This window comes from Salvia miltiorrhiza, chromosome 1 (assembly GCF_028751815.1).
Source record: "Salvia miltiorrhiza cultivar Shanhuang (shh) chromosome 1, IMPLAD_Smil_shh, whole genome shotgun sequence".
In the NCBI taxonomy this organism is placed as follows: domain Eukaryota; kingdom Viridiplantae; phylum Streptophyta; class Magnoliopsida; order Lamiales; family Lamiaceae; genus Salvia; species Salvia miltiorrhiza.
This window is the reverse complement of record NC_080387.1, coordinates 41,756,466-41,770,497: the sequence shown is the minus strand read 5'-3', so window position 1 is coordinate 41,770,497 and position 14,032 is coordinate 41,756,466. Positions and strand designations below refer to the sequence as shown.

General features: G+C 38.2%; 1 protein-coding gene across 9 annotated transcripts; it reads left to right on the top strand.

Moving 5' to 3' along the window:
• The first annotated feature begins 1,737 nt into the window (after window positions 1-1,737).
• Window positions 1,738-7,183, top strand: LOC131025253 (adenine phosphoribosyltransferase 4-like). 9 transcript variants are annotated; one of them, XM_057954957.1, is made up of 9 exons: window positions 2,406-2,519; window positions 2,738-3,065; window positions 3,188-3,248; window positions 3,692-3,782; window positions 3,864-3,956; window positions 4,364-4,513; window positions 6,247-6,305; window positions 6,452-6,512; window positions 6,832-7,183. In XM_057954957.1, exons 3-9 carry the CDS (start codon window positions 3,201-3,203, stop codon window positions 6,837-6,839), a joined length of 510 nt encoding a protein of 169 aa, XP_057810940.1. In that variant the 5' UTR covers window positions 2,406-2,519; window positions 2,738-3,065; window positions 3,188-3,200; the 3' UTR covers window positions 6,840-7,183. The 9 variants fall into 9 exon arrangements, 8 of the variants coding, with proteins under 8 accessions (XP_057810918.1, XP_057810910.1, XP_057810925.1 ...); XM_057954965.1 differs by lacking the exon at window positions 2,738-3,065; XR_009102118.1 differs by lacking the exons at window positions 2,738-3,065; window positions 3,188-3,248; window positions 3,692-3,782 and adding an exon at window positions 1,840-2,277 and having other exon boundaries at window positions 2,409-2,519; window positions 6,419-6,512; window positions 6,832-6,853.
• The last annotated feature ends 6,849 nt before the right edge of the window (window positions 7,184-14,032 follow it).

Sequence of the window (14,032 nt, the reverse complement as noted above, 5' to 3'; positions counted from 1 at the left end):
AATTTATAATACCACGGGTCGGTTCCGGGTTCGCCGGGTTTCGACTAGGTTCGACCCGGAAAACTTTCGGTCCTAAAAATAAGACCCAACCCGGACCAAACACCTATAGTGGGCCGGTTCGGTCCGGGCGGGTTCGGGTTGGGTTTGCACACCCCACAGTGGGGTTTTGAGAATATAATTTGTAGATTATTATCGAAGAATATGAATTTACTTAGTGCGCACGAAAAATTAAAAAAATAACTAATCCATAAAACATATGTGGTGAGATGTGTTGTGACAGCGAATGTGAGTACGAAAGATAATACACAGAAAATAATAACTCAGTTCGATTAAACAACCTACGTCTGGGGGGCTTCACCCATGGAAAATTATCCACTATACGAAGTTAAGATAAACAAAAGACTTACACAATAAGACACCCTCTTACTTAGCCTCTATATCTTTCCAAAATTTCACCAACAATGAATAACTGAAAATTAGACAACGACTAACTTTCTAGGTGCACTTAATCCCTTGAGAAACAAGAACCAACAATAATGAAGAGTTTATAACTCTTTTACAATGTACGCTCAAGTGTATAACTCACAAACACTCTTCTGCTAGGAAAAATAAAAGTAATATATCAATGAATGTACTACAGACTGTAACAAGTTCGGGGGACACCTAGCAGGAACAAAAATTCTCTACTACATGGCGAGAGCAATTAAGAACGAAAATCCCCAGTCATCATGAACGAAATTCGCCTTCTTTTATAGGTTTCAAGCATCCAATCTTCTCTTATTGCCCAAGTTAATTCTTTCCTAGTCGGAGAAGAAAACATGAGTTCTAGCTTGATGAGTACTCTGCTTGGATGATCTTGATCTATCTGTAATTATGCTTCAATAAGGCTTCATTAAAATTAACCATGTATATCCAAAAAGATCGCATAAGATAGCTTAAAGATATCTGCTAAAAATTGCAAGTATGAAGGCTCTGAATGTCTCAACTGCAACTTAGAACATCAGAAACTACTCGTGGAGTTGTTGTTCTAATCAGCAAAGTAGAACATCAGAAGTTACTCGTGTTGTCTACATAATGACAATTAATAATGAGTATAGAAATATTCTAACAATGATGTCTGTGGGTTTTCATAATTTTTTTTATTTAATTATATACTCTCTCCGTCCCATAAGAGTGTGCCTTTATTTCTATTTTAGAACGTCCCACAAGAGTGTGCATTGTCATTTTTGGACACTACCCCACCACTAACTCCTTATTTCTTATTTTTATTTTTCAACTCCAGTACACTTATCTAACATTTTATTAAAATTATCAGTATTAATGATGCACACACTGACACACTTGTGAGAAGGAGGGAATATAATTCTATCAATTTCTACTCGTACATAATTTTAATTGCCACTCGTACATAATTGATTTCAATTTCAAGTTCAAGTTCTTATTATAAGTGGCTCACAAGTTGAATTTTGAGTAGTCATCGACTCAACATAATAAATTACACCTGTAATCATTAATTTTATAAATTATAAAAACATGCGGCGGGGAAGGAGAAGGTATAAGAAAAATAGAAAAGGACAAATACCATTTTCTTTCAATCTTTGAGATTTTTATTAACGAATTCATAATGTTTAATAAATTATAGTAATTCATAAATTGATCTTCAATTTTGTAGACGCTTAAAAACACACGTAACATGTTGATATACCTTTATTGATGTCGAAATTATTAGAATATACAATCAAACACATGGCACACGAGATTACATGTGTGAGAAAAAACACATCAGAAATTAAATTAATCAATAATTTTATTAATTATGGAGATATTTTTTTTTTTTTTTTGACTTGGGGGAGTTGGAGAGCGGGAGCAGTGGGGTTTGAACCCGAGACCTCACTATTCACACACAGAAGGTCGCACATAAAAAGGAAAAAGGGTGGAATATTAAGGTATGAATTGATAGTATTTGGCCGACATGAAATGTTTGAATAGCAAGAAGATGTTAGTTTGATTCGGTTTGGTTATGGAGTGGATTTCCGCCTCCCTTGTGCACAACACTCACTCCTCCCTATAAATACTCCCAACTTCCGCTCACACTTTTCCCTCTCATCCTCCCTTCTCTCTCTCTCTTAAATGTACACAACACAGACACACACAAAAAGAGAGAGGGAGAGAGGAAATCAGTTGTATTAGTCGCAATGTCAGCTCTCAAAGCCGACGATCCACGCATTCAAGCCATTCAGTCAAGCATCCGCGTCGTTCCCGACTTCCCAAAACCAGGTCCCTTTTCATCTCTCACGCATGTTGTAACGCACGTGAAATTTCGCGGCTCAAGATTGCATTTTTTTTATGTCCACCTCTCTTAATTTGAATATCCGAGTTCTTGATTAAGCCATGGGTGCTTTTGACAGGGATAATGTTTCAAGATATCACCACGCTTCTACTCGACCCCAAGGTTTTCAGAGACACCATTGATTTGTTCGTTGAGCGCTACAAAAGCAAGAGCATTTCTGTAGTTGCTGGTCAGTATTTTCTTCCACTTATTTTGTCTTCTTGCAGTTGTCAGAGACGTATTTTTCCTACTTTCTTTTATATTTGTGGTCTACTTCTTTCGTTGTGTGGTCCTGCTTTCTGATTTTTTATTTTTTTCTCTTCATTATATAAATCATTTCTCTTGATAAAGAATTGTTCTTTGAATCAAACTTACTCTGAACTAGTTTGTGAAAACTATGAATTTTAGGTGTTGATTTTGTGGGAATTTGGGCTGCAATGAGGAGATGGGGTGTGCTGATTTTGTAATGTGGAGGTTTATGTTTTTTTATTTTTATTTTTGTTATTTATATAGAATGACGAATATGAACGGTTCAGAGGGTTCTGAATGTTGGCATGTGCTTCTTAAATTCCATTTGGACATCAAAGGTTTAAATTGTGGTGGTGGTGGTTGGTGGTTGGTGATGGGTTCCCACGATCCACATTGTTTAAGTAAGGGGTGAAGTAGGGCCCGTCGTTGTGTGATGTGTTCATCTTCTTTCGATGTAGTATTTATTTTTGGCAAGAATTTTTTTTAGGTGCGTTTGTGGGAATTCGTCGTTTCAAGAACTGGTTGTGTAATTCCATGATTGTGAAATATGATTGTTTCTTAGTGGCATTGAGTTTTTCTGATGAGCAATGATGATAATTTTTTTTGTAGGAAAGGTTGTTTTATGAGGTCCAGAGCCCACTGGTGTTGGTTTTCACTATCATATGTCATGGTTGATCAAAACTTTTTTATACTGTTAACTTTATAAAAGTGGGAATAAGTAGTGTCTTTCCTGTTGCTTCTTTTCCGTTTATTTGGGACAGTGTCAACGACTTATTATGCCATCACAAATATACAATTTGATTTTTTTTTCAGTTTACTGCTTGATTGCATTGGTGTAGTTTTTGTGAACCAAGCTTTCTTCTGCATATCCTAATACATCTTATCCATCTAACTTTTTTGCTCCATGTGTGTGAGAATTTATGTAAGGTTTTCATGAGATATTGTGCATTGTGAATGGAGCTATTGCGAATTTGTGGACTGTTACCATTCCTAAACTTTGAGGGTTTTAGTTTTAGAATTTAAGTGGTGATATCTGAACAAATGGTTAAATTAAAAATCTTTTCTTGTTATGGATTGTGCATCTAGATTTGACCTAGGTTTTTGATCATTTAGATACTCTTGAAGAGAAGGTCTAGTATAGCTGAAACCCGGTGCTTGCTTTACTTGGAACATATGATTTTCAAGGAAAGTAATATGACTACAGGCTAGTGAGATAAACATTATATGGAGAAATCCTTTCTTGCTGGTTTTAGTTTGCTTAACACGAAATGTATTTTCAACTCAGGGATAGAGGCTCGTGGCTTTATATTTGGTCCCCCTATTGCATTAGCAATTGGAGCAAAGTTTGTTCCACTGCGAAAGCCAAAGAAACTTCCAGGTAATCTTTATGATTAATTTCTCATTTCATGTAACTAAAAAGTAATTCGACCTCATCTTTACGGAATTATTCAACTTAACAAGTGGACTGCTTGAGAAGATACAATAAGATTGCAAACTGAACTTATAATTGACCGCCACACATCTGGAAGCTGGACTGACTTCCTCGATTCTTCTCTACTCCGACATTAAACTATTCGATGTATTATAGGTTTTACTAAAGGTCTGATGTAGTATTTTCTTAGACATCCTTGGCTACTGATACTTGTGCTCCAATTCTAGCTGAGATAAAGTCCTTGGCATACTACAACTGTTTCACTAATTGTATCATGCACTATTCATTACTTTCTATACTCTGTTACTTCATAATAGAATCTTCCATCCAAATTCAGTTCTTTCATCTTATAGGTGAAGTTTTCAGACAAGAGTATGACTTGGAATATGGAAGCGATTGTCTTGAGATGCATGTCGGCGCATTGGCTTCCGGTGAACGTGCCCTGGTAGTTGATGATCTAATTGCTACTGGAGGCACTCTCTGTGCTGCCATGAAACTATTAGGTAACTACTAGATCTCTTTCTAGTAATTTCGATCTTGTGTTATTGTTGATGTCTTCATTGCTCGAAATCATGTTACATTGAGCACAACTTCCTGTTTCTTGGAGGTTTAGATTAAGCTGTCTGTCTGAGGTTGAATTAAGGCGACAACTTAAGGAACTGTTGCAAAAACGGACTAAATGGTTGAAAATTGAAAGACATTGTTTTCTTGTTTTGGTTGGAGACATTAGAGCTTATTAACATTAGTTACTGTTCCCATGGTCGAAAATGCGCAATTATGAAATGGATAGACGAATTAACTTCAGACTTTCTTGGATTCTATTAGATTACACAAGAAACTGCTCTTTCTGCTCAGTTTTTTACCGCCGGAGGGAGTGGAGAGTGTTAAGAATAGTAAGATTGTTGTGGAATAGAGTTATTAAGTGTGTCACCTCGTCAGTCATTTGTGTTCATTTGGTAGCTATGGACCTCTTCATAAGTTAGTGTGAGATGCAAACAAATGGTTCGAGCTTCTATCATCTTTGAGATGAGTGCCATGGAAAATTCCTACCAGCTTGGAACAATAAATTGGTTAAAATATATTGAACTTTCTCTATGAACTATAGGTTGGTTCTTCTCAATTTGTGGACTGGGTTGACCAAGAAGTACTTGAAACCAGTCAATCTTTAACTTTTAATGTGATTACTAGATTAGGCTTTGTTCGATTTTTGATTGTTTAATAATTTTTGTATTTTTAGCCCACGTTTGGTTGGGTGTTTTTAGAGGTTAGAAAGGGAATCAAGTAATTGAATCCATTACTTGTTGTTTGGTTTGGGTAATGAGATAATCATTACCCTTACTTAAGGGTAACCCAATCACCCTATTTGTTACCCCTCAAAATAGAGGGGAAACAAAAGAAAGGGATTCCCTTACTAATGATTCATTTCCATTGTTAAACCAAGCACTCAATAAAAGTAATGGTTATTGTTACCATTCCACTCCTTTATTTGATTCCATTCCCTTTCCATTCCTCTACTTGAACCAAACGAGCACTTAGAAGTGCATAATAATGCCCCTATGGAGAAATCTAAAACGGTGAGACTCCTATGTGTAAGCAGTGAGCTATAAGGTTCACTCCCCTCTGTCTTCCTTCCCTCAACTTGGATAATTAGTTTATTATTTCATTATTTGTAAAAATAAATAAATAATATTCACAAATTACTCTAGGTTGGTCGTAATAGATGGTCTAACTGGTGATGGAAATGAGATTAGTTTGGAAACAAATTTGATAACAGGTCAGAACAGCATAACTTAACGGGGCAGACTATTTTGTTAGCTTAAATGAATTTCAGTCTTTTCTCTGACGGTGTGGAAACTTTGAACTGCTGTAGTTATCTAGTTAACACCCTTTTCACTATAGCGTGAGAATTATTATTGTCTAATCTGCTTACTAATGTTGGCTTAAGTTGAACTTAATATGACTTAAAACGGTAACTCCTGTTACATAAAACATTGGGAAACTAGTTTTGAAGATTGAATTGGTGTGAAAGCATTTTCAGTCGATTTGAAACACTATGTGGCGATGTTTACTAGGATCTTGACAAGGTGCTAGACGCCTTTTCTTTCCCTGCTTCGTTCGGAAGTTATGTATCTCACGGCCACAGTTCAAAAGAATGCTCAACTTTCAACTGTGATTATACATTCAACTGTGATTATACATGTATGTTAAACCGACATGTTTGATTATTCTTTTCCAGAATGTGCTGGAGCTGAAGTAGTTGAGTGTGCTTGCGTCATTGAGATACCTGCTCTGAAGGTGACCCTTTTTCTACAATTTCACTTCCCTTTACTCTAATTTGAAGAGGCACAATAGGTATTGTTTGCTCTGAATTCATTTTGTAGTTATATCGATTCAATCTCTTATTGCAGTTTGTGATTCCAGTTTCTTTGCAAGTGTTTTAGATGCATCATCAGCTAGGAGTTCATCTGATCCTGTTATTTTACACCAATGTCACAGCTATAGGTATTAGGTGACGACATCTTTTGTATAGCATCACAAGCGTTCTAACATCTACACACGATAAAATTTCTCTAAAGTAAAGATGATTAAGAAAATCTTGGAGCAAGCATTGTCAAGAAGTGTGTTCTTAGGGAGAAAAGATCAGATTGCTTATATTATACGCACTTGCTAAATATGGAAATAAATCGGAACTTTGTTTGGTTTTACTTGAACTTGAACTGAGGCAGCATTGAACATGCATACAGTGATCTTGTTGTTGCCATTTAGGGTATGTTATTACATGTCATCTCTGCTCACTGCCTCTCCTCGTACGTTGCTGCAGGGGCGTGAGCGATTAAATGGGAAGCCGGTATATGTTCTTGTCGACTCTCAATGATATTCTCAGACAATAATGCAGCAGCATCTGCACTGTAACATTGCAACTCCCATTATTCCAGTTCTTGTCTGGAAAATTTTCACAGCCCATCGTCTTCCTCATTTGGCGATCACTTCTCAATTTTTCAGACTTGTTAAGGTATACTCGTGTCGAGTTTGCCTCTTCTGTGTAGTTTACGGGCCCACGGTGAGGCTTCTACGAAGCCATCTTGTATTGTTTCAAGTCGTGTATTTCGATCTTCCATTTTTCAGTGCTCGTATTGGCGGTGTGAATAGTAGAGATATGATGATTATTGCAACATCTGTGTTAAGTGCTGCAGCAAAACGTCCAAACTAAACTATACTTAAAATAAATCGAAATTTGGACTAGGGCTAAAATCTAAATCTTTTAAATTTGTGTAGACTAAGATTTTTTTTTTGGTTAAAAATCGAAATTTGGTTATAATTTATGTACTTATGCACAGTTAAGGCAAGTGAAATATGCGGGAATGACTAATGAGATGTAATGAGAAATGCATTCAGTTGAAACTGGAACTATTTGAAATCTTTGCATTTGTAATTGATTATTAGCTAAGCCATTTTGACAGCAAAAGCAAATAGAATTCCAATAGTTTACTGTATTACTTCTGTTAGCAACGTGAAATTTTGGATTATAAAACTACTGAGTTGACATTACTGGCCTATATTATGATAGAGCATTAACAGTAGGGCTCGATTGAGAGGCTCAAGCTCTGCCTCGATGAGCCCTGCTGCGCTGTTGAGCCCTTGGTTTAAAAAGGCGCGCCTAGGTGCGTGTTTTAGTTAGGCACGCTTCTATCGAGGTGCAGGGTAGGGTTTTTTCTCTGGCGAGGCGCGCCCACCTATAGGAGGCGCACAGAAGTGCAAGAAGCGCACCTACGCGCAAAAGCCTCAAGGCGTGTGCCTTCTGTATTCACTACAAAAAAACGCGAAAATAGCGGCGAAAATTAGCGACGGCGACGCGCCTTTTGCCTATTACCGGCGCATTACCGAAGGCAAAATAACCGCCGCTAATTAGCGGCGGTTGCGCCGTCGCTAATTTAAATATATGTTAATTTAAATATATATTATTTATGACCGACGGCGTTGCCGTCGCTATTTACCGGCGGCAAGCGGCCGCCGCTAATCGCCACCGCCGGTGACATCCGGCGATAGCACCACCGCCGTCCGACCAAAATTACCGACGGCATTTTGCCGCCGCTAATTAGCGGCGGCAAATTCTAATTACCGACAGCGTTTGCCGTCGTTAATTTTTTTTTTTTTTTTCATTTATCATCTAATAAATTGGTCAAAGATAATAATACAAAAATATTAAAATTAAATATATATTGAAATACAAGTGAAAATTTAAACATTGATTATTACTAATCTAAGATTATTACTAAGAATTCAAGATTCTTAGTAAGAAACTTATAATTATAACTTAAGAATGTTAATTTGATTAGTGATTCACTCATCAATCATCACTAATCTAATATTATTACTAAGCATTCAAGATTGTTAGTAACAAACTTATAATTATAACTTAATAATGTTAATTTGATTTATTGATTTACTCATCACTCATCACTAATCTAATATTATTACTAAGAATTCAAGATTCTTAGTAAGAATCTTATAATTATAACTTAAGAATGTTAATTTGATTAGTGATCCACTCATCAATCATCACTAATCTAATATTATTACTAAGCATTCAAGATTGTTAGTAAGAAACTTATAATTATAACTTAATAATGTTAATTTGATTTATTGATTTACTCATCACTCATCACTAATCTAATATTATTACTAAGAATTCAAGATTCTTAGTAAGAATCTTATAATTATAACTTAAGAATGATTAGTGATTCACCCATCAATCATCACTAATCTAATTTTATTACTATGCATTCAAGATTCTTAGTAAGAAACTTATAATTATAACTTAAGAGTGTTAATTTGATTAGTGATTCACTCATCAATCATCGCTAATCTAAGATAATATTCATAGTAAGAATTCAAGATTGTTACTAGATTGATAAAAAAAATTAAATTAATAAATAAATATTTTTCCGACATAAAAATAAGGACGGAAACGAGCCAAATCCGTAATTAACAACATTTTTTGGATATCATCTCGACATATTCTAAGGTTATGAATATATATGATATTGTATATTGTATATTGAAGTAGACTTTAAATGAATTAATAGTTACTAGATATATCAATAATAGGAGTGTTCTGTACTGGTGACCACTCGAAAAGAACTTCAAGGTTAAGCGTGTTTGACTTAGAGCACAACTAAGATGGGTGATCGACTGGGAAGTTCGTCTAAATTATGCAATACTGTATAAATACGAAAATAAATTGTGGATATACAATAAAATAAATAAAATAAATAAATAAAATAAATTAAAAAAAAATTACCGACGGCATTTTGCCTGCCGTCGGTAATACATCAGCCAAGTCCGGCGAGTGCGCCACCACCGTCCGGTGGAAATTACCGATGGTGATCTCGTCGCCGCTAATTACCGACGACATTTGCCGTCGGTAATTTTCCGGTAACTCTCCGCCGTTCAACGGTGGCATTAACGGCGGAAATGCCGACGGCGGCCGATCGCCGTCGGTAATGGCGTTGCCGACGAGCCAATTAGCGACGGCGATTTGCCGCCGGTAACGCCGTCGGTAGCATTTATCACCGGCGGCCGTGCCTTATTACCGACGGCAAAATGCCGTCGGTAATCGTACGTTTTTTTGTAGTGATTTTAGGGTTTACGATTGCTTTTTTAGAAATATTTGCTGTGTGAAGTAAGAAGCGATGCAATACTTTAGAATTAAAAGACAATATATGTAGGAGTATATTTTTTATTTCAAAAACCCAATTAGAGCTGCAACTTTTAGAATTAAGGGACCCATCAACCGCAACTTTTAGGATTAAAAGGGCCCATCAGCCGCAACTTTTTGGCAAAAGGTTTCCTAACCGTAATTAATATGTTAAGGTACAAAAATTAACTCTTTTGAATAACTTTATATTAACTTTAACAAAATATGTACTCCCTCCGTCCTAATAATCTTATCTCATTTTCCTTTTTGATTTGTCCCAATAATATTGTCCCATTTCCTCTTTTGATAATAATTAAAACATGTTTAGCATTCACTTAATCCACCTATATACCTACTAACCTACTCTCTCTCTCTCTCCTAATTAACCCTCTCACCTCTGAGCTCTCTCTCCAAACCCCTCTCTCCTACCCTCTGGACTCTTTCTCTGCCGGAAATTGGACGGCCGCCGCCTCAACACCACGGCCGACGCCCCCTGTTCTACCTCCTGCTTCATCTTCTCCGGCCGAACGGTCGGAGCCACCGCCGCCGCCGCCTGTTGCAGGTAAAACCCTAACTTTATTCATTTTCTTTTCCCTATTCTCATTTCTCTTTTATGTAAAAATAAAAACTGAAAATCCTCCCTCTATTTTGCTCTTTCCATCGCGCTGTCCGCCGTTCATCTGCCCAGGTAACCCCATGCGCCGCCTCAACAAGCAACAGACGAGCGTTCGGGATGGACGAAGTTGAACGCACCTCCAGCTCCGAAATCGACTCTTTCGGTCGACTTCGGTACCTATTGATGAGGAGAAGCCTACCTTTGCGTCGCCTTTCCCTTCTCCCAAGCGCCGCAGCCAACAACAACGAGGCCACTTTTCCTTCACTGAGCCACCTTCCGACGATGAGTGGGAGAGTGGCTTTTCTGCAGATCTGAGAAATTTGAGGTAAATATACAGAGATGTAGTGTTGAAATTGGGGAGGTGTGAGATTGCCTTTTTGTAGAAATTTGTTCTTTATATTCTGTTGTTGAAATGTGTTGAAGAAATTGTTAGAATTTGTCATAGAGGATAAAGATTTGTTGAAATTTGTTGTTCAAATTTGCAGAAATTCGTTGCCTTTTTTCTTATTGCTTTAATTGTTATCATTAATTTATTGAATTTAGTTTTGCTAATCAAGTCCTTAATTAGATTGGCCATCACCTTTATTCATCTAATTTTACTCTCCTTAATCTCCGTGCCCAAAAGAAAGGGGACAATATTATTGGGACAGAGGGAGCAATGATTTAGCTCAAAAACTGAAGATGTGATAAATTCTTATATAGTACTCCCTCCGTCCCAAACAAAATGTCCTACTCCCTCCGTCCGCCAAAATTATGTAAAATTGCTTGGGCACGGGATTTAATAAAATTGGTGATGATTTTGATGTAGTGGAGAAAGGGTCCCACCACTTTATGAGATGTGTGGTTGAGATTGAGTTTTGAGTGGGTTTTTTGTAAATAAAGAGTGTTAGTAAGGATAAAATATTAAAGAAGATGGTGGGACCATTGCCATAAAAGGAAAGTGACATAATCTTGGCGGACGCCAAATATAGTAATTTTTACATAATCTTGGCGGACGGAGGGAGTATTTCTTTTCGGCACGGAGATTAAGAAATGTGTATAAAGTAGATAAAGTGGGTTGATGGAAATTATTTAAATATTAAGTATAGAGAGAGTATATTGCCAAAAAATGAAACAGAACATTTCCTTTGGGACAGCCCAAAAATGATGAGCAACTTTCCATCGAAAGGACTGGTCAACAGCATCGGAGGAAAGGTTGCAGCTGTAAAAGGAAATGATATCATGATCATCTCAAAGGACGATCCTTCTGAAATCACAACCTCAGAAGAATCAAGAGATCATGATATGGATGAAGTTCGCAAGCGCAGACTGATGGCTAGATCAAATGTTCCACCTCCACGAAGCTTCAGACGAGCTAAGGAGGCCCCCAACCAGATCATTCTATTGAAAATGCTGGAAAGCAGATTTCAGTCAAAGATCCGGGAAGGAACATCAGGAGTCAAGAAGAATATTCCTCACCCATCCAGGTGGAAGAAAAGTCACATCAGTCAGAAACTGACATCCACAGTTCAGTTTCAGAAGGAACAACATCCATGGAGACCAAGCAATGCTGAGTCCAGACGAGCCAAGAGTCATCCACGACAACAAGCTACTGGACATCAGCCAAGTCTCCAAAAGTCTGCAAAGACTCGAGTATCTCAGGGAAGATACTTTGCCGAGCAAAGAAGACCTCAACCACTCATCAGACAGATCTGCTACAAGAGTGAGGCCTTCAAAAGGATTTCTCAACAGAAGAATGCTCATGTGCCACCTGAAGCGCCAACAACGTCAATCAGTCATCCAACCAAGCGCAAGAGATCAGCCAGACCAACTCTGAAGCAGATATGGGTTCCAAAGGGAACTCGAGCTAACATCGAAGGACCCAAAGCTTGATTGGGTGCCTGAAGCAACTCTTCCTTGCAGGTCAATGTCAGGAAACACAAAAAGAAGGAAGATGCCAAAGCTTCAATCAGAACGTGGTATCTGGATAGTGGCTGTTCGAAGCACATGACGGGCTATAAAGAATATCTATCTCAGTATGTTGAGAAAGCTGGATCCAAAGTTGCATTCGGAGACAACTCAATCGGAGAAACAAAAGGCTACGGTGTGCTCAACATGGGTAACGCCAGTATCAGTAATGTTAGCTTTGTTTCTGGTCTTAAACATAATCTGTTGTCTGTGAGTCAATTTTGTGACAGTGGTTTCACAGTGAAGATCAAGAAGGATGAATTCACTGTTAGAAACAATCAAAAGAAGGTGGTTCTGAAAGGATTTAGACAAGGAAGTCTCTACGTCATTTCTTGGGAAGACATCCCACCAGAAACATGCCTCATCAGCAAGAGCAGCTCGGAGCTCAATTGGCTATGGCACAAGAGACTCAACCATCTCAACTTCAAGACGATCAACAAACTTGCTAAACATCAACTGGTAGAAGGTCTTCCTTCTATTGTGTTCCAGAAGAAGCAAGAATGTGAAGCATGCCTCAGAGGAAAGCAGACGCGGACGTCATTCAAGTCAAAATCAGGACACTCCTCTGGAAGGATTCTGCATCTACTTCACATGGATCTGTTTGGCCCGATCACTCCAAGAAGCTACAACGGTAGAAAGTACACCTTAGTAGTTGTGGATGATTATTCACGATATACTTGGGTTATCTTTCTCTTTAAGAAGAACGAGACACTGGAGGAACTGCCAAAGCTGCTGAGAAGACTGAGCGTTGAAAAGGAAGTCAACATCATCAGCATCAGATCAGATCGTGGGACTGAGTTCCTCAATACTGTCATTCGTAAGTATTGTGATGAACAAGGAATCAGTCATCAAACTTCTACAGCAAGAACTCCACAGTAGAACGAAGTTGCAGAAAGAAGAAACCGGTCTCTAAAGGAAGCAGCAAGGACGATGCTAGCCGAGTCAAAACTCCCCTTGAAGTTTTGGGCCGAAGCAGTCAACAACGCATGCTACACGCAGAATCGCTCCTTCCTCACTCAGAGACATGGAAGAACTCCATACGAATTATGGAAGAACAGAAAGCCATCGATTGCCTACTTTCATGCTTTCGGTTCTAAGTGTTTCATACACAACAATGATAGGAAGAGGCTGAACACTTTCGATAGCAAGGCTGATCCAGGAGTCTTCCTTGGATACTCTGGAACAGAACGTTCAAGCAAAGCCTATCGAGTGTTTAATACTCAAACTCTTTGTGTTGAAGAAACACCTCATGTGATCTTTGATGAGTCTACAGATGGTTTCAGGGAACAAGATGCTGAAAAGTATGTTCAGATCGCTGAAGGTTCCAAAGCTGAAATCCACAACATCGAGCCCTCTACTGTCTTGGTGTGGGGACCTGGCAAAGATGAAGATGCTGAGATGCTTCAATATCAGAAGATCAACCAAAGGTCTGAAGTTCAGACTGGAGCCAATGCAGACGGCATCAGTCAAGGGGGAACTCCAGTTGCTGAAGTTTGAGTTGAACGCGCAGAAGCCACCCCAGCTCAACTCTCCCCTGCTCCAGAAGGTGCTCAACATCCCAGAACCATTCTGACCGAAGAAGCCCCACCATCTCCAGAAGAAATCAAGAAGTATCGAAGATGGTTTGAACTCCACTCAAAAGAGAACATCATTGGAGAACCATCAGATGGCGTCAAGACTCGGAGATCAATGTGCAACCTCGTCTTCGACATCAATCAGAACTGCATCAACGAAGATAAGAATTTCAGCTGTTTCTTATCA

Coding starts and splice junctions, on each gene's coding strand:
- LOC131025253 (XM_057954973.1), top strand. CDS start 2,775: ATGGGGTGTGCTGATTTTGTAATGTGGAGGTTTATGTTTTTTTATTTT. Junction 3,957..4,363: donor AAAGCCAAAGAAACTTCCAG/GTAATCTTTATG, acceptor TTCATCTTATAG/GTGAAGTTTTCAGACAAGAG. Junction 4,514..6,246: donor TGCTGCCATGAAACTATTAG/GTAACTACTAGA, acceptor ATTCTTTTCCAG/AATGTGCTGGAGCTGAAGTA.